Source organism: Acomys minous (genome assembly GCF_964271855.1).
Source record: "Acomys minous genome assembly, chromosome: 15".
Lineage (NCBI taxonomy): Eukaryota > Metazoa > Chordata > Mammalia > Rodentia > Muridae > Acomys > Acomys minous.
This window is the reverse complement of record NC_140497.1, coordinates 55,339,086-55,359,628: the sequence shown is the minus strand read 5'-3', so window position 1 is coordinate 55,359,628 and position 20,543 is coordinate 55,339,086. Positions and strand designations below refer to the sequence as shown.

The window sequence follows — 20,543 nt, the reverse complement described above, 5'->3', positions numbered from 1 at the left end:
TGCATGCTACTGGAGGAGAAAAACAATCCTCAATATCTCTCAGCTACAAACCCTGTGACCCCAACATAACCCGCATGGCAGCTCACAACCTTAAAAACTAACATCCTTAAAAGAGAAAACATAAAATATTTGTGTGTTTGAGTTGAGGTTTGCTAACTCAGGATGACTATTTTTCCTAGGTAAATCAGGCCAGCCTCAGGGGCACATATTTTCAGGGCTGCAGGGCTACAAAAGATCTGAACCATCTGCCAACTTAGCACAGTATTTTGTCATTGGAGGCCATGCTGGTAGGTCCACTCCAGAGTGGCAATTGACCTGGCTTTGCATATGCACCGAGCAGGGTAGGCTCCTGTCACTGGAGTCTGACCCGGGCAAGCACACAACACAGGCATGGTGCTCAGTTGCTGAGCATCATTGTGAGCTCATAGCCTGTCACGGTGACTGAGCCAGCGCAGCCATTCTTCTGCATGATGACGCATAGATCTTTTCACACTGAACCAAGTGCCTGCCTTAGCAGAACGTGCCTGTGGCTCTGTGGAAATATTTGTCTGGTTTTTTCAAAAATTGTGTAGAATTTGGGGATCAGAAGGAGGTAAAATGGGAGGGAAGAGAGGGTAAGACGGGCCTGGGCGGTCCTGAGCCTCAGTCATGCTTGAGGGCATGGATTATGATGTTGAGACCTCTACAGCCCAAAACCCAGCTCGCTGGTGCACCCGCCTGTGGCGGGCATGCCTGTGCTGTGGGTGCTTATGTAGTAAAACGGAGAAATTTCCACTCCATCTCATTGGCTATGACCCTATCGGGCCACTCCAAAGAGCGGCCAGCAAGGGTGATGTGCATGCAGTTGAGAAACTCATCAACTCCAGTCAGTGTCACGTTGAAGAATTTGATAGAGGGAACAGGTAATCGAGCCCAAAAACGCTGGGGAGTCGGGAAATGGCGAAAATTCACAGGGACACTCAGGGTCAACCAGGGAGAAACACCACCTCCCAGGGCTGCATCCTGAGGGAAGGAAGAGGTCCTGCTTAGTCGCTTCTTTCACTGAGGCCCTGGGTTTTCGGCCTGCTTTAGGCTCCTAGGCATAGGCGTCCTACACACATTGGAAGTGCAGCTCCTAGGCCATCTCTAAGGAAAGAAAAAAAAAAACCTTCAGCTCCTTTACAAATCCTTTTCTGTTGTCTCTTCTTCAGCCCTTTATTTTTGTTGTTTGTTTAATCACTTTACAGCCTGATACCAACCCTTCCCCTCCCCTCCTCCCAGTCCCGCTCTGCTGTCCCCTGCTCCCATTTTCCCCTCACCTTCTCAGACAAGGGGAGGCCCCCCAGGAGGTACCAACCCATCCTGGCACCTCAAGTCACAGCAGGACTAAGCTCCACCTCTCCCACTGAGGCCTGGCAAGGCAGCCCAGCTAGGGGAAAGGGACTCAAAGGCAGGCAAGAGTCAGAGTCAGGCAACAGCGCCTACCCCCACTGTTAGGGGACCCATATGTTGGCCAAGCTGCACATCTGCTACATATGTGTAGGGGCTCTGGGTCCAGCCCGTATATGCTTTTTGTTTTGTGGTTCAGTCTTTCTGTGCCAGGTTAGTTTACTCTGTAGGGCTTCCTGCAGCGTCCTTGAGCCCTCCAGCTGCCTCTATCCTTCCTCCCACTCTTCCACAAAACTCCCCAGGCGCTGCCTATTGTTTGTGGGTCTCTGCAGCTGTTTCCTTCAGCTTCTGGGTGAAGCTTCTCAGAAGACACTTATGCTAGCTTCCTGTGGGCAACCATATTAGAATATCATTAACAGTGACAGGGGTTGGCTCTCTCCCACGGGGTAGATCTCAAGTTAGGCCATTCCAATGATTTGCCATCCCTTCAGTCTCTGCTCCATCTTAATCCCTACACTTCTCGTAGGCAAGTCAGTAATAGAGAGTAAAGTTCAAATCAAGCAGGTATTCTCCTGTTATTAAGACAGGCTGGTGTGAGCAGGGAGGATGGTTGTGATAGAGCACTTACCTAGAATGGGGCAGCCATGCACTGTATCCCTAGCATATCTAATGAACACAAGAGTAGAGGCAGAATTACATAAGGAAATTCCAGCTAAGTAGCTACTTATATGAGAAGGAAATGAACATCAGACTATTTACTCTTTACAGCTGACTGTGCTTTTACATAGTAGTCATAAGTTCTTGAAATGTCCTCCCAATCTGTAGGACTTCACTGCACTACGCGTGTGCCCACAACCAGGTGGATGTCGTGACACTGCTATTAGACTACAACTGCAGCATTAATATCCAGGATGACGAAGGCTGCACACCCTTGATTAAGGTAGCTGTGGACCATTAGTTTTGGTATGAAATAGATGAGATTTGGTCCTTGTTTGGTTTCTGTTGTTGTGATAAAGCACTGGCCAAAACCAAATCAGGAAAGAGCAGGGTTATTTGGCTTAAATTTCCACATCTCAGTCCATCATTGAGGGAAACCAGGGCAGGAGCTCAAATCAGGAACCCGAGGGAAGAGCTGAAGCAGTGACCACAGGGGACAGGGGAATGCTGCATTTCCATGGCTTTTCCCAAGACTTGCTAAGTTTTTATACAACGCAGGAGCATGTGTGTGGATGTGCTACCATACCTAAGAATCTGGGCCCTCCCATATGAATCCATATTGAGAAAATGTTCCAGGGACTTGCCCTGAGTCCGGACTGATAATGGCAATTCCTCAAGTGAGGATTCATCTTTCCAGGTGTTTTCAGCCTGGGTCAATTTGGGGGTTGGTGGTGGAAAGGGACAAACAAACAACCTCTGATCTACAACAACAACCCCCACCCAGCACAGATCTAAATGCTTTAGCTGATCTAGATGTGTTGGCACACCCCTTAAATTCCACCCCCTTGGAAAGCTGGGGTGGGGAGATTATAAATTCAGGCAAGGCTGGGGTATACTTAAGGAGAATTAATTTAGGCAAGCTTGTGATACTTAAGAAGACCCTGTCTCAAAAAGAGGGGATGATAGCCATACCTGAAACAGTTTGTCTCATCTAAGTGTAACTATTTAGTGCAGTACCTTGACTTCCTTGAACTGAAGGTCTATTCCTTTCTACAATACTCACAGGCTGCCCAGCGAGACAATTTGGAATGCGTATGTATGCTGCTCCGGGTGGGGGCTGATCCCCAACTGACAGATTTTAGTGGGCATGCAGCCCTCCACCACGCTGTTTTGAGAGGTAACATTACAACTGTTGAGAAGCTGCTTGAATTCAATGCAGACATTGAAGCCAAAACAGAGGTAAAGATCAATCAACTTCATTTTATTCCCAATCACTCTTATCATGACACTCAGATCCATGTTCCACACGCCAAAGCTCAAGCAGTCTCACTGAACCTATTCACGGGAAAGCATTTGTCTCCAAATGTGTTTTTCACATTTTTTGGTTGTTAGTGTAAGATAGCAAAACACAGCATATCTTGTCTCAGAATTGGGCTTTATTTTAAAATTCAAAATATAAAGAATGTGGGCCCAGACAAACATGACAGCTACAAATAATAAATATAAATAAATGTTTTCATGTAACTGTTTGTAGAAGTTACTGGTGTGGTGTTTGGCTCAGAGATGAGGGTGGAAAGGACAATGGAACAGGCAAACAAGTAAATTTGGAGAAAACAGATAAAAAATATGTTATTTGTGTAACTTTTAAAGATTTTTGGTGAACATAGGAAATGCTTTTGAGTTTGGTAAGCAATTCTTAGTTGAGAAGAGAAATATTTTTGAGGTATAGAGACAGAAACTCTGCTCCAGGCACCTGCTGAGCACACTCACTCAGCAGAGGCATGCCCAGCCTTTACTCCATGTTTTAGGGTTGGGGAAATGGAAGCTCAACTCCATGGATCTAAGAAGCTTGACCAGTGTGTGTTTGCAGAGAATTCTGGAGAAGAGTGGTGCTCACAGGCCATGTTGGACAGGGGAAAGATGTTTGAAATGAAAGAAGGCTGCTGTGTGGGGGAAAGTACGCCAGGGGCTCTAGGAACATTGATGCTTTGTGACTCTACAGCATGTATGTTTACACAATAGGTGGTGAATTTTCAGTTGAGAAACAAATTATTTTGTAAAATATATGTTTTTTTCCTTTACAGTATGGCTTAACGCCTGTTCAGCTTGCCATAAGTAAGAATAACCACCAGATGGCAGAATTTTTAAGATCAAAAGCTGCAAATGCACCTAGAGTAGCTGACCCGAACAGGTACAGATTTTTCTTTTTCTTTTCTGCTTCTTCTTCCCCCCTTCCTTAGTACTGTTCTTGAGGGTGACAATTGGTTAAGTCAGAAATCCTAAAATGAAAGGAGGAAAGTTGGCAGAAATCCACAGACACACAGTGAGGATGCCTAGCACACATGGAGTGTGAGCTGGAAAAGGAGCTGTTCTGACCACAGCAGAGCAGTGTGCATCAGGGATCAGCCAGTTCACACTATGAGCGTTCAGCCAAGCAAAAGAATGATCTAGATCAATGTAGCTGGATGCTACACTGCAGAATTTCTGCCTTTTCGGCAGTGTGTGTCGCTAAAGAAAAAGCCACACATGTTCTACCATGTATATACATCCGCAGTGGCTGTCAGTAATTTCATAACCTCTGTCTGACTCTAAGGATTGCAGCATTAGCCATTTCTTTAGACTTATACAGTCCGTAATCACATGTAACAAATGGGTTTTCCTAAAATCCGTTTGAATCTTGTAATGTTCAACTCAACAGAAAGCTACCTTTCTCTAGGTGACGTCCTCTACAGCGTCATCCTCTAATTACCCAAAACCTTTCGTTATTCTGAAGTTCAAGGTGCACATTTTCCTCCCCATTTCAGATGACCTTTTCAAATGGGATGTATGAGTAGTTAGCTTCTTTCTACAGATTCTGGTACTTCAGCATTTTAAGCCTTGTCCCGATTTCTGTTAATGTTTAGCTCTGAAGCAGCTTGTTCCTACAAAGGCATATGCCTCAGTCCATATGAAATCACTTTTTTATGCTGAAAATTTCGTTTTAGTTCAATTGTACTTATTTTATGTTCAGCCATTATTTCCAAAGTAAGAGCTCAGTATTTTAAGATGAGCCTTTCTAGAGTTAACCACTCTCATTGATAGCCATCTACCACATCCTACTTATTCTAAACTTCAAAGTTTTAAAAACTGCATGTACATGTGCATGCAAGTGTGTGTGTGTGTGTGTGTGTGTGTGTGTGTCTGTGTGTCTGTGTGTCTGTGTGTGTGTCTGTGTGTCTGTGCATGTAACAGTCCCCCAAATGTAGTATCTGAGGAGGACAGTAGAGGGCATCATATCTTGGGCAGTTGGAGTTAGGGATGCTAATGACCTATCTGGCATGGGCGCTGGGGACCAATCTTGGGACCAAACTTTGGTCCTCTTCTGCATGAGCAGCTAGGTGACGTCACTACTGAGCCAGCTACCCATCATCACATTCACAACCTTTTGTGGAGTGCACGTGTGAGCCTGGTCTTCAGGGCGAGTGAACAACTTTAGGATTTTCCTTGTCTTTTCTGGCCATAGACATGAATTAACACCATTCTCAATGATGAGACCCAGCTACGGAAAGACACTAGAATTGTTTTCTTTCTTTCACACCACATTTTCCTGAGAAGCTGCTTTCTATCCTGTGTAGCACCTTTTTTCATGTGGTGGCAGAACTTGTACTGCTCTTGCCCCTCATGGGCAACAACTTCCCATTGCCCACTCAAGCGGTGTGTTATGAACTATTTAAAATGGCTGGAAGGTATCAAAACTGCAGCTTCTGAGAATGAAGGCAGAGGGATGCTTAGAAGCAAGAAAAATGTTCATTATCTACAGAAGACCCTTCTTGGTAGAGAGCATTGCCCTCAGTGAAATGCCTCCAAAGTGTCCTGACAGAGATAAGACTGTGGTGCCCTAGAGACGTAGGCCGAGGATTGTAACAGGAGCACTAACTCCATGAGAACACAAATGCAAAGTTACTGCAGCCATAAAACAAACCTACAGAAGACCACTGCCCACATTCTGTGTGTGTGTGTTCATACGTGCATGCACTCACACGTGTGTATTCACTGCCCACATGCGTGCGTGTGTGTGTGTGTGTGTGTGTGCTTGTGTGTATGTGTGTGTGCACACACATGCATGCACTCACATGTGTGTATTCACAGGTGAGCCATGCATGTGTGTGTGTGTGTGTGTGCATGCTTGTGTGTATGTGTGTGTGTTGGTCTTATTGTTTTAATAAAAAGCCAAACAGTCTTTATTTATTCTTGAGGCACACATATCTCTGAGTTCAAGGGCATCATGGTACATGGAGTGGGCTTCAGGATAGCTTGGCTACCTAATGTAAAAGTAACATTTATTTGCCTGAAGCAATTGTCATCTTGGAGGCTTATTGTCTCAGTCTGCTAACCTTGGCCTAGTCCTGGAAGCTTCTAGTCTGCATATAATCTAGTCTAGGCCTAGAATGTTTTCTGACTCTGAGACTTACTGCTGAATAAGCTCACTCTTTCTAGCTCTTTCTGAACTCTGGCTGGCTGGTGCATGTCAGCTGTTCTGGCTCAAAATCCTCTCCAAGCTGACTGATTCAACATGGCTTCTCTCAGTCTGTCACTGAATTGCTCTGCTTGGCTTCAAACAAACTTTAACAATCTGTTCTAATCTTCTGGCTCCTTCTCATTCTGTGCCTCGGTCTGGCTTCACCTGTGTCTAACTTTTTCTGTCTTCAACCTGTTTTTGTAAAACTCTCCCAGTAAAAATGCCTCTGAATTCCACTAACTGAGCTCCCACAAACTCAACCTCACTGGACTGCCTGAATGAACCATACTGCCTGAACAGAAATGACTAGAATTCAAAGAGATCTGCATGCCTCTGTCTCCTGAGTGATGAGATTACAAACCTGTACCACCACACCTGGACCTAAGCTTTTCTATACCCGAAAGTTGCTCTGTACCCAGGTGGCCTTGAACTCAGAGTCTGCTTGCCTCTGTCTCTCGGGATTAAAGATGTGTATTAGAGCTGGATCACACAGTCCTAGAAGGACTTTGGATGTGATCTCGTGCCAGAGCAGCCATGTTCTAAAGTAAAATTCATCTACAGATTCTGTTTCAAAAATTGTTGTAAATATCTAAACTAAGATATAATAAACACTCAAATATAAGGTGCTTAAAACACCTGTTAGATGCTCTCTTATGAATAATAAAATGATAGCTTTTAATCATATGTTACAGTAAAGGAACACAAGCTGAAGTCCCAGAAGAGAAGCACATTAGATCCAATAAAGGTAAGACTTTTATAGTGAATTCCTGTATTTAGTCCTACCTACCCTAGATAAAATAAGAGTAAAGAGTTTGACTCCCCAACAGGAGTTAAGGAAATCAAGTATAAATGCAGTTATATTGTTTTCAATGTCCCCTAATAGTCTGAAAAGTCCAATGTAATCAGGAAATTATTGATAAGCACTTTCAAGTATGAAATTATTGTCAATATGTTGCCTACAAATGAACATTCACTCTAGAATGGTATCCAGAACAGTCTCAAAGACACTGATAATGACAATTAGTTAATCATTTTCACAGTTTACATTTTTCTAGATTTGTAATAAAACATATTTTGTGGTAGGCAGATTTGGGCCCAGGGGTCCTGCTCAAATTAAGGCACCAGCCAAGGACAATACAGGCGGTAAACTTTAAACCCCTACTCAGATCTAGCCAATGGACAGAACACTCTCCACAGTTGAGTGGAGAGTGGGATATGACTTTCTCACGTACTCTGGTGCCTCACATTTGACTATGTCCCTTGGAGGGGGAGACCTGGTGGCATTCAGAGGAAGGACAGCAGGTTACTGAGAAGAGACTTGATACCCTATGAGCATATACAGGGGGAGGTAATTCCCCTCAGGAACAGTCATAGGGGAGGGGAATAAGGGGAAAATGGGAGGGAGGGAAGAAGGGGAGGATACAAGGGATGGGATAACCATTGAGATGTAACAAGAATAAATTAATAAAAAATATAAATAAACTAAAAAACATATTTTGTTTTAAGTTGTAGAAGCACGTTATTGTACAGATGTAATGCCTTCCTGCAGGTAAGGGTTAACAATATATTAGTACTAAGGAAATTCATAGATAAGAAGCTAATTCTTGTTGGGTGTACTCTGAAACATATACTGTTTTATATACATAATTTTTCCTGTGCCTCACAGTCCCCACTGCATTTTGTATATATGTTTAGTTTGAAACGTTGCTCAGTGTTGTTCATATGCACATGAGGATTATACTCTCTGTTTTGGAAATTGAGCCTCTTGGTGTTAACCATGAACACTGATGTCCAACTAACACTCCTGGCCTTTTCAAAACCTTTCTGAAATCATCTTATGAAACCAGACCCTCATGTCTAGTTATCCTTTCAGGCATTTGTCTTTCCTGAGAGCTTACATACTTTGGAGTCATTCTGGGTTGTCAGACCATACTACAAGAAGACAGCAGATTTCTTTCCTCTGTTGACACCAGCTTACCATGCCAAGGCCCATTTTGTGAGGTGTGGCACTCTATCCTAGATGGTGGGAGACCTCCATGTCTTCCTTCTATCCGAGTGCTCCATCCATCAATTGTCCATTCACATGACCTGTTTTCCACAGTAATGAATTCTCTGACTCCTAACAGATTATCTGAACATAGAGAGCCAAACTACAACATAACTAGTATTTCTCTCTCTCTCTCTCTCTCTCTCTCTCTCTCTCTCTCTCTCTCTCTCTCTCTCTCTGTAAAAGAGAACCTTACCTTCCATATCAGTTAGACATGAACATGGGGCTGAAAGCCCATTGCTTACCTTAGACACTGGTTTGGCTGAAAATAAAAAGTTCTATTTCAAGCCAGTTCTGTGTTCACTATGACTGATTACTTCCATTATAGAGGACAATTATTTTTTATTTTCAATGGGTGGGGATATGTACCAATGAAATATTTGTTACACATTATTAGATTATTTACTTCAATTTGAAAGATATAAAAAATCATCACAGTTGATGTCCAAAATTAAGATTCATTATTTCCAGTAGCTACAACTGTTCAAGACATACACTACAAAAAACACATGTTAAGTTCTACTTGGAATTCTAGCCAATTCCACAGTGGAAAAAAAAAGAAAGTAAGAAAGAAAAAGGAAAGAAAGAAAAGAAAGAAAACTAAAATTATCGAGTAAGTTTTTTATTGTTTGCTCATATTATTATCCTGTTAAGTTTATGGAAATGCTAGTTTGCCATACAAACAAGCAGATAGTGGTTTTAGGATTCACTCATGAATGGGCCCAAGGAATAGACTGAACCTAACCAAAGATGCAGTGGGCTGTAAGAGTGCTAGCAGACAGAAAAATCGATTTTTTTTCCAAGACAGGGTTTCTTTCTATAGCCTTGGCTGTGTTAGACTCTCCTTGTAGATAGGCAGACCTTGGGCTCACAGAGCTCTCCCTGCCTCTCCCTCCTTGAGTGCTGGGATGACATGTTTGATCCTCCATGCCTGGCTGCAGGAATCTATTTCAAGGTCCACAAACCAAGCTCTTGGGAGGTAATACCACAGTCAGTGAACTAGAAGGTACTGTCTGCTCTAGGGGCCCAGAGTGACGTGACAAACAGAGTCAGGGTACTTAGTTACATCAAGTAAAGGAATATAAAACCATCAGTTACTACAGCCATCAAAACAAAGGGTGGCGAGAAGCTAGTGTCTTTCTTCATGCCTGTGTGTGTGTGTGTGTGTGTGTGTGTGTGTGTGTGTATGTATATGCACATGTGCACACACACACACACACACACATACATTTGTGTCTGTGTCTGCTAATTGTTGGGCTAATCTTTGTGGGCCAAATCCTTCCCTTTTTTCTACATGAGAAAAAATTATAAGGAAAGTATCACCAAATATAATCAACCAGTTTAAGAAAAAGGTAAAAATTGTTAGTAAATTTCTAATGTAATATATATTAGGAAATGAAACAACAAGAATTCAAAGAATTTGGTAAATGTTTTCATATGAATATTAAAATGTCACTTTTTAAAATATGCCACAGTGGAGTAAGAACAACAGGACAGCTAAAATCCATCCTGAACTCCTCTTCCCCGTTCAGTACAGGTAAGACTGACTGTGAATACTCTACTGGTTCTACCCTATTTACAAAAAAGGTTTATTCCTGAAAATAAGAAAATGAGCTAAAGTGAAATATGAATGCAGTTTATCCTTTATTAGTTAGCTTCCCAAATTTTAGGGATTCAGAATTATTTAAGAACCGAGAAATTTTAAATCTCAAATTATATCACCTGAGCCATGTTTGTTTATTTAACATGCACTACTGGTGCATGTACTATCTATAAGTAAAAATATTTTAACCTAGTCTACCTTACGTGTCATCTATAATCACATTACAGCAATTTGGGTTTGTCATAAAATGGATTTTTATTTCCATTTTTACCATAAACACATCGCATTTTCCTACATTTCATGATATATGTCAGTGTCAATAAAATGTGATCATGTAAAAAAATGAAAATGCAGTATTCATTACTTTCATTAAGTTTTTGAGGACTGCCGGGCGTGGTGGTGCACGCCTTTAATCCCAGCACTTGGGAGGCAGAGGCAGGCGGATCGCTGTGAGTTCGAGGCCAGCCTGGTCTATAAAGTGAGTCCAGGACAACCAAGGCTACACAGAGAAACCCTGTCTCAAAAAACCAAAAAAAAAAAAAAAAAGTTTTTGAGGACTAAAGTTGATTAGGGTTATCTGGGTTTTTTCCTTTTCTAATTTCTCAATTTAGACATATAAAGTAATTCGTATATTTTTTACTGTTATTTTTAATTATCTGCCATTTAAGTGATACTTCTTGACATAATAAATGGCAAACTCAGTAACTTTTAAAAAGTGAATGGAGTTTGAGTTTTGCAGACAGTGTTGGGGACTGAAAACTGCCATTCTAAGTGTTCTAAGCAAGTGGTCTCCCTGTTGGATAATCTACCAGCACCCTTTTCCTTTAGTTTACTAATTAGCATAAGATATAGTATACAAGACACCATTTCCAGGGAAAAATGCCACATCATTCTGTAGTACACAACGTTGACTGGTCCACTGGGTCTGCATAAGATTGTAACAGTGGGACAACACTACAGAGTTTGTGCTTTCAGCAAATGTCATCACAGCATCTCTCACCCCCACATTGCCTTTTGAAAGGACCAGCAAGTGGGTAATGTAGAGAAATGTGAATGACCCTCTTCACATAAGGGTGAGAGGAAATAGTACTATTGCAACCCGGAGGACGTTCTTTTACATTATTTCAGCAGTAGATTTTTCTTTGTGGTGATGAGGATTGACTGAGGCCTCCCACATGCTGAGCTTAGGCTTTACCATGGAGTCACATTCCCAGTACATTTGTTGTGGGACAAATGTTCTGGCCCACCCATGAGCAATGCCAGGAAAGGTATACTGGAGATTTACCCACTGTAAATAAAGTAAACGTGATTAGTTTTTCTTCCTTTGTGGAGAGAAGGCTGTTAGGGCCCAGTGAAAGCTTGATTCATTCAATGGTTTATATGTGGAAACAAAAGTTTCGTTTGAGATACTACTCCTTTGGAATTTGCTGCTCCATCCCCAAGGTTCTTTTATGCTTCTCTCTCTGGAGATGCAGTTCAGGGTGCACAACTGCTTCGATGAGGAGTCTTTGTAAAATTCTTACCGTGAAAAGCGATGGAAACTGAGGCTGGGCTTCTTTGCACTGCACATGAGCTAGGGACTAGAGCTAGAACTGAAGGATCTTTAGCGTCGGCCTCAGAAATGGTCAAGAACAGCACACACACTGACCTCTCTGGGTATTTGCCATCCTGGCAGCTGGAGATTCTTTTCAGAGCTGTTTAAGTCCTGGGTCTCCTTGTGTCTCCTGTGTTTGGCTGTGCTGCAAGAACAGTCACCATAGACTGAGCTTCGCTGTGCCAGGAATTTTCATCCTCAGTGGAGCAATTTCAACTCAATGCTTCCTGAAACCCTTTCCACTTCTGTACGGGAGGAGTACACTCACTTAGATTGTGCCAGCACCATTAGTCCACAGACAAAAGCAGCAACAGCAGCAATCCTGGCTAAGATGCCACTTCCTCTGCCTGATACTGCTCAGGATCATACGTGCTTTGTCAACAATCATAAGTAATAACTTCTAATGAATTTGTCTCTTTGAATTTTAAACATACAAAGAAGTGGAAATCAAGAGATTGCCATTTAGTTATTGTTTAAAAATCAATATTCACTCTAAAAGCTATCCAGAATTGGTGTCAAGTGTATGTGGTAACAAAAGATTAGCCTTGCCATGTAATCGTCATCTTTTCTACAGCTCTTTAATAACAATGCCTTTCTCTTTAGCTGGTGGAACAGACAGAACTTCACTCCGGTAAGTGCGTGAGCATTTTAACATACAGTGAGTATGGAGAAAATGTAGAGTTCAGAAACTGGCACTCTGTTTTCCTCTGTGTAAGACAGTTTCTCCTTTATTTATTCCATCATCACAAGATGAATAATTATTTGTGGAGCACACAATGTTGCAGTCTCTGATAACACCTATCTATGAGCATGGGAAATCTTTCCATATTTTGATATCTTCTTCAGGTTCTTCCTACAGAGACTTAAATTTCTTGTCACAAAGGTCGTTCACTTCCTTGGTTAGAGTCAAGGCTGCCCACTCTCTCTACGTCTCTTCAAAATAGAACTTAAAGTCCTCGCTAGAGCAATAACTAAAGGAGACTAAGGGGGTGCACACTGGAAAGGAAGAAGTCAGAGTATTGCTATTCACACATGATATGATACTATACATAAGTGACCACAAAAATTCAACCAAATCCAGCAAAAAGTCAGTAGCCCTTCTGTATACAAATAATAAATGGGCTGAGAAAGAAATTAAGGAAACAACACCCTTCAGAATAGCCACCAATAATATAGATTGAGATGTTAACATTCACAAAGACAACCAAAAGCTTTAGGACACCACTTGACTTCAAATTACATGAATGCAGAATTCCTTCTCCCTCCCTCTCTCTCTCTCTCTCTCTCTCTCTCTCTCTCTCTCTCTCTCTCTCTCTCTCTCTCTCTCTCTCACACACACACACACACACACACACACACACACACACACACATATATATATATATATATATATATATATATATATATATATACATATTCTTCAATAGAGTTGCTCAAATGACCAAACCCACCCATTGTGCCATGTTTTTATTTTAAAGGCTCCATGACAAACCTGTCCCTGATGTTCCTGGGAGTACAATACAAGGTGCTGTCAATATCCCTGTTATCAAGGTAAAATTCTCCTTTGTGAAATTCATTTTCTTATCAATTTTGTTAAAATGTAACAGTAGTCAACCTACCTCAGTTTTATATGGAAATTTGGTCAGAGGAAAGCATTTTGTAGATGTGGAACTTTCTACCAATTCTAAATGAGCCATAAGTCCTTGAAGGTCATCATGGCCCAATAAGAAGCACATGGTGAGTGGGTGGTTTAGTTCTCACATAGTAGAAAATTCTTGATGTTTGAAAAAGGATTCTTTGCAGAATGAATACACATCAAAGTGATTTTAAAACATGACTGTGATAATAGACCTGAATATATTTTAATGAATCCAGTTATTTCTATGATCCAGGAATCTCCCAGCTGCCTTTATCCTCAGGATAAATACAGGGAGCTTTTGGTTTCCCCTGGACACTCCTATTTCAGGATCACATATAAGAGCATCTCCTCTGTTCCTGCCTTTGCTTCTGTATTTAGACTAACAGGAAACTGTGGAAATTAAGCCATTTGCAATCTGTTCATCAAAATTTGCCTTGTTGAGTGTTTACGTGGTGTTTTCTGTTTGCTTCCACTAAGAGTATGTTTAAAACTCCTCATCTAGTTAAACAGTAAGGGTCTTTCCCCACAACTAGACAGTAGTTCTAAAGCAAGGATGCAATAACTCATAGTAACACTTTACATTCTGGTGGTTTTGTTATGTGAAAATAATGTATACTCCCACCCTTTGTGCCACATTGAAACACTTAAGATACCTGAGGGTTTTAATCAGATCCTTATGCAATCCTACTAAAGCTGCTTCATCGCCATGAGCTGCAGGAGGTTAGGAAACCTGTTGGTGTAACCTGCAGCCCTGGAGTGAGGGCCTGTGTGAATAATAATTGGAATTTTAATAAATATTGATGTGACTCAACAGACAAATGGGTTTCTCTAAAGCAGTTTCACAGGTACTTGATATGAATGACTCTAGTAACTAAATCAGTGTTTATTCAAAAGTGGAAAATAATAGGCCTTTTTGCCTCCTAACCATGGAAAAGAAAGACTGTTTAAAGAGGCCTATTACTATTAATAATCTTTTATACAAGATTTAGAAATTTTAAAACACGAGTTAAGTTTAGTCTCAACCAGAAAGGCAAAGCCAAGTTTCTCCACTCATGATTTTCTCTTAGTCTAGGCTAGAGTAATAGTTCCTCTTTTCAACTAGTCAACAGCCTACGACTAGGAAGGAAGAAAGTAGTTTTGAAATTATGTATCCTAAAGCAAAAGTGTTCATTTCAGAACCAAACCCAAAAAGTTAACCATCTACCTTTGCATTTCAGGGACCATCTAAAGAATATTTGAAGTGTATCGAGAGAATAAAGAAAAGAGCACTGATAGTTGTTAGAGACGCTCAACTGAATGCGTGTTCTTGGGAACAGCCAATACCTGATCCATGGGAAGAAGAAATGCCCCTGACGGTAATTCGCACTAATTTGAAAAGGAACATATGTGCTTGTTGTGAGGCGAATGAGTCTGTGGGTGTGTGTCTTCAGTACTGCAGCAGTGTCCGAGAAGAGAAACCCAGCCTTGAACATTTTCTTTGCCTCCTTCATACCACACTCCTGGGAAATACCCTTGCCAGTCACGTGATAAGGCAGTGGTTCTCCACCTTCCTAATGTAACCTATAATGGCTACAACCCTTTTATGCAGTTTCTTCACGTTGTGGTGACTCCCAGCTGTAAATTTGTTTTTGTGGCTACTTCATAACTGTAATTTTGCTAATGTTATGAATTGTATTGTTAATACCTGTGTTTTCAGAAGGTCTTAAGCAATCTTTGTGAAAGGGTCCTATGACCACCACCACCCCAAATGGGTTACAACCAACAGGTTGAGAAGCACTGCCCTAAAATGTAAGTGATAGTAAAGTAGACTATGGAATCAAAAGAAAAACCAGAGAGTGAGCGTGTTTTTCATAGCAGTGAGGAGAACTCATAAAACTACAGCAAATAAATAGTATAGAGCACTGGATTAGTTTTGGCCAACATAAAAGTAACCAACATATTTGTGTGCTAAATATTGACTTACTTAATGTGTATGAATGTTTCGCATGTATTCTTTTGTGCACCTTAAGAGAGAGAGAGAGAGTGTGTGTGTATGTGTGTGTGTGTGTGTGTGTGTGTGTGCTTCCCACAGACACCAGAAGAGGGGATTTGGTCTGGAATTGTTCCAGATGGTTGTCAGGCAACACATAGGTGCAATAAATCAACTCAGGTCCACTGAAAGATCAAGAGGTGTTATAAACTCCTGTGACATTTTTCCAGTCCCAAGAATGAGTAATTGTGATATGAAAATAATTAAAGTATAAGCCAAGTTTTAATAAGTGGGGTTTAATAGGCAGGCTCAAGATGTTTGCTAGCTTCCTAGACCCCAGGTGTCAATATCTTGCCAGTTTTACACATTGAAATCCAGAGACATAAAGGCAGGAAGCACACAATGGGAGGCTGGAAAAGTTGGTGGACACCCTTAATCCCTGCACTCATGAAGCAGAGGCAGGCTGGTCTCTGTCAATTCAGGAACTCAATGTTCTCAAATTATTTCAGGGGGTGGGAGAAGGCAAGGCACATGTGTGCCATAGAAGAAGTGTGGAGATGAAAGGATAATTTATAGGAGTCAGTTTTCTCTTCCACTATTTCAGTTTCAGGGATCAAATTCAGGTTGTCAGTCATGCTGGCAAGAGCCTTTATGCACTCAGCCATTTCACTGGCACTGTGATGTACAAGTTGACTGAAAATATTTTAGTAATTTACGCACACACACGCATGCACACACACACACACACACACACACACACACACACACACACACACGAAGAGAGAGAAACAGAGCAAGAAGGGGGCTCATGTGTCTGAGCACTTTGTTACTGTTTGGGAGATTGTTTAACTTTTGGTGTTTGGCCTAGCAAGCAGAAGGTTATCAGGGGTGGGTCTTGATGGGCCTGACTACTTTGGGTACCAGTTCTGTATTATCTGCTTCCCGGTCTCCTGCTATGTGAGAAGCAACAGACCAAAACCACAAACCAAGTCACCCCATTTCACCCACCACTACATTTTCCTTCTCCACGGCCTGCAGCCATGAACTTTCCTCCATTAAATAATTTCTGTCAGATATTTTGTCATGGCAGCTACAAAAGCAACTACAAAACTAACATCCCTCTTTTCTGTTTTAAACCCCATTCAGAAGGAACAAAGTGAACACGAGAGTTTGTTTGCAGATCTTGTGTAAAGCAATTTCTATCTCCACTACAGACTGTTAATGACTTACTAAACACATTCAAGCATCTAACTTCATCATTAGGAGCAAAATGAGCAGATTAGACCTGCTTCTTACATCTAAGGAAACTTCTAGTAACTGTAACATTACTATTGCCGGAAACCAAACTCAAATGTTCTTTCTTTTAAGCCTAACTCAATTTGGTTTCCAAATAAATATTAAATACTATATGTGATCATTGAGTATTAGTCAAGGAAGGACAAAACAAGCACATAGATCTCAAGTACTTTTAATAAACAGAAATGCACTTGCCTGTCATCTCCTAAGAATATAAGTAAACATGCTAAATATAAAAGAATTTTTTATACTAAGATTGAATTTTTAGGATGACACAGAAAGCAAATAATGATGAGGAGTAAGGTGGCCACGTAGTAGTTGTAGTTGACATGAAAGGGACCAACATTTTTATATGTGAATAATTAGAATACAAACCACTAATAGCAATGAGATATTAGCAATACCTGAGCCAACTAGCCCAAAAGAATAGTGGTTTCATTAAAAACAAAAACAAAAACAAAAAACCCAAAAAAACCAAACAAACCTCATATAAAACCCAGAAGGTTTCATTCTTGTTTTCTTTAATCTCCTTATCCTCTTTGTTTAGGTTAGTTGGGTTATAAGGGAGGTACGCTCATTTAATAAATTCATAATAAAGTATAATCGTTAAGGAAATTGAATCTACTCTCACTCTTGGATAAATGACTCCAAATGGGAGTGATTTTAATTCTTTCCTCATTGCAAGGGTGATGTAGTATTGGAAACTTAGAGTTAGTCAGTGATGTTTAATGCAGAAATAGGTTCTCTATCGTTGTTTTGTTAAAATTATATGGTATCAAGCTGCCTTATAATATACTTACGCCTATCTGCACTTTAGGGCAAGTATTATTCCTACTCAGAGATGCTGCTTTTTGCAGTGGGCGGTGGTGAGTGCAGAGACTCACAGCTGAACAAAGTGTAGGAAACAAATACCCGTGAAGCGCTCAGACCTCAGCAGGGTCTCTGTTTCATGCCCTTCAAGGCTCAGGGAGTGCTTAGAAGAGGGAGGCAGATGTTGTAGGTGATGTCTGTGAAATAAGATCTACAATGCACTTACCACACTCATGGATTTCCTACAGCTATGATACCTACGCAAGATCTCCCTAAAAACTGGACCATCACCATTTCACATGCACAGGGAAGGGACTCATAAGGCACCAACCCTCAGTGAGGGACTTTGCATAGCTAATGTGTGATGTAGAGTGGGGTATCATAAAATTAAAGAAAAGAAGATGTAGTTAAGCAACCGCATTTTAATTTTGTGTATGTTATTACAATATGAAAGTTTGCATGCTGTCTTTACTTATGTTTGATCAATTTGGTTATGTAAATCTCAACGAGGCTGGCTTGTGACTTTTAAGATCCACTAAAATGCACTGATGCCTGTGCAAAGAAAACAGAAGTTCTCAAAACTCCAAAGGCAGTCTCAGATATCCGGAAATGTGCTCCACCTGGACTTTAGGAGGATTTCTGGAGGTTAGATAAAAGCCAGCCTTCCTCAGGACCTATAAAGCTGGTTCCCCTCCACCCAAAGTAGCCATTTCTCTTGTCACTGGCAGCAGTATAACATGGCTACCAGCTACCCCTTAGCTTACCACAGCACATGCTGACCTCCAGGATCCCTCAGGACCACAAGCACCTGCTACACTTTTTAAAGTCCTTGCTAAAGTCCTAGGTCTTCTCATCCCTTCAAACTCCTTCTTGCTCACACTTTTTCTCACACACCTACTCCTCTTTATACACATATCTCTGTCTTTGTCTCTATCAATAAGTCTCCCTCTGCTTTTTCTGCTCCTCTCCCCCTTCTCTCTGTATCCACCTCTGTCACTGCCTCTCTCTGAACTCTTTCTGCTTGTATTCGTTCCACATCCAGCCTGCTGGTTATGTCCAGCCAACTTCTCACTCTACTCTGCTCTGGACACAGCAGATGCCTCTGTTTATACAGTTCTAAGAAGCAGATTATAATTGTTGTATAGTGAACTTTATTGGAAAAACATTACAAAGTTAGGCACAGAATTCAATATATACAGTGCCTTCCTTGAGAGAAATATGTAACTTTGAAATTTCTATATTTATATAATTCTTCATGACAGTTTACGTGCTCACTTGATGGTATGACACGATCCAGTCGGCTTCTGCATGTGTCACCAGCACACGCAGAAGGAATTGGCCAAATTTGAATAATAGATCACTGCACAAGATTACTATGCACAGAGGGCACATGTGGTGTGCATGTTGCATCTTCAGTCCAAGCTGTGGGAAGTGTGGGATCCACGTTGGTGTCATGAGTTGTTGCAAAGTCATTTTCCTCATCTATGTCACCTGGGTCATCAGCTCATGCAGAAGGAATTGTCACAATGTCACTATGTGCAGAAAGTGCATGAGGAAAATTTTCTCTCTCCCCTTTTTCAACCTTTAAGGAAAATTTGAGATGTTAGTTTTCATTAAAAGTGTCACTAATTTTATTTGTTTTATCACCTATCTTATAATGTCAGAATCTTGATTTACAGTCCCCAAATGTTTGTGTGCTCAGCCTAATTTTGTCACTAGAGCCACTGATATTGAGAAACCTCTTCTTCCTTTCTGCTTGAGTAGAAGGCCAAGAGTTTCTAAAAATCTTAGACAGGAACATGGTCACAGTTATATCTTCCTTCTGCTTTTTGCTACCTGACATCATCATTCTCTGTATAATAGGAAGATATAAAAAGAAGCGGACAGAATGTATCCTCTCCTGTCTTTATGACCTGAAGTTTACAATGCAGCCAGAATAAGAGAGAGTGCCAATGTATATATGCCCAAAAGAGGAGGCTGGGCTTATTTGGGATTTGGAATTGTTTGGCTGTTCATCACTCCACTTTGAGACGCTCCTAGAGAGAACCACTCCCAGGAAGGCTTCAAGGGTTTTGGCTCTGGCTGAGGCTCAGGGGTTCCAGTTGCTCCAGGTTCCAGCAGCATCTTTGGTGGAGATCCTGGTCTGCTGAAATCCTGCTGACTACGCCAGGAGAATTGATCCTAGGCACTAACATCTAGGTTTCGTTCCTGTTTTCCTTAATCTACTTTTTCTCTTATTTAGCCTAGTCAGGTTATTAGGGAGGTACTCATTTAATAAGTTCATAATAAAATATAATTGTTAAAAAGTGAGCCTACAATTGTCTTTTAAAGAAGGAATACTAGATTCTAACTGCTTTAATAGCTGTGAGCCTTTCTGAAAAAAAAAATCCAATTTTTATGTGTTTGTGTGCAGGAGAGAATATCTTCCAAGTGTACACAGGTGACACCTACGATAATAGGGGATCAGACCCCATCGATCTGGACGTGAAAGGAGTAATGAGCCTCCTGACATGGGTGTTGGGAGCTGAACATGGGACCTCCTCAAGAACAGAATGTGATGAGCCACTTGTATAGCTCCAAAATACTTTTTGTGTAATAAACCAAGTGTTTCATATATTAGAAAAAAATTTAAGAAAACAAAGTAAATGCTGAGACATTCAGTGGGTCCTTGTGAACATGATGAATCAATGTCAGGCATCTTCAATTTGTGGCACAAATTCAACACACTCGAAAAACACTCTACAATAAATAACAGGAATGTTGATTCCAAACCTATATTCAAATCAGAAAAATTCAACAGGATTGTGAAAAATTAATATACACATCGACACAATTTGATTTCTATACTTACCACAAGGTTACAACAGCAAAAAATGGTGATATAAATATTTATTTTCAAAAACATATAAGCTGTGCCTCACTTTTAAGGTGTGAGCTTCAAACTTCCTGCTTTACTTGCCACATCTGATACTTACTGTCCTGCCTCTTGGATGCTGATCCGATGCCCCTCTGGAACCATAAACCAAATTGAACTCTTTGACATATTGCCTTAAATGTTGTGT

General features: G+C 41.0%; 1 protein-coding gene across 1 annotated transcript; it reads left to right on the top strand.

Moving 5' to 3' along the window:
* The first annotated feature begins 481 nt into the window (after positions 1-481).
* LOC311585461 (uncharacterized protein) lies at positions 482-20,146 on the top strand. Its single transcript, XM_084760678.1, has 11 exons — positions 482-902; positions 2,194-2,308; positions 3,091-3,264; positions 4,110-4,216; positions 7,216-7,268; positions 8,030-8,072; positions 10,046-10,107; positions 12,371-12,398; positions 13,246-13,318; positions 14,624-14,761; positions 19,895-20,146. Exons 1-11 carry the CDS (start codon positions 649-651, stop codon positions 19,967-19,969), a joined length of 1,122 nt encoding a protein of 373 aa, XP_084616804.1. The 5' UTR covers positions 482-648; the 3' UTR covers positions 19,970-20,146.
* The last annotated feature ends 397 nt before the right edge of the window (positions 20,147-20,543 follow it).

Coding starts and splice junctions, on each gene's coding strand:
- LOC311585461 (XM_084760678.1), top strand. CDS start 649: ATGCTTGAGGGCATGGATTATGATGTTGAGACCTCTACAGCCCAAAAC. Junction 7,269..8,029: donor GCACATTAGATCCAATAAAG/GTAAGACTTTTA, acceptor TTTTGTTTTAAG/TTGTAGAAGCACGTTATTGT. Junction 14,762..19,894: donor AAGAAGAAATGCCCCTGACG/GTAATTCGCACT, acceptor GTTTGTGTGCAG/GAGAGAATATCTTCCAAGTG.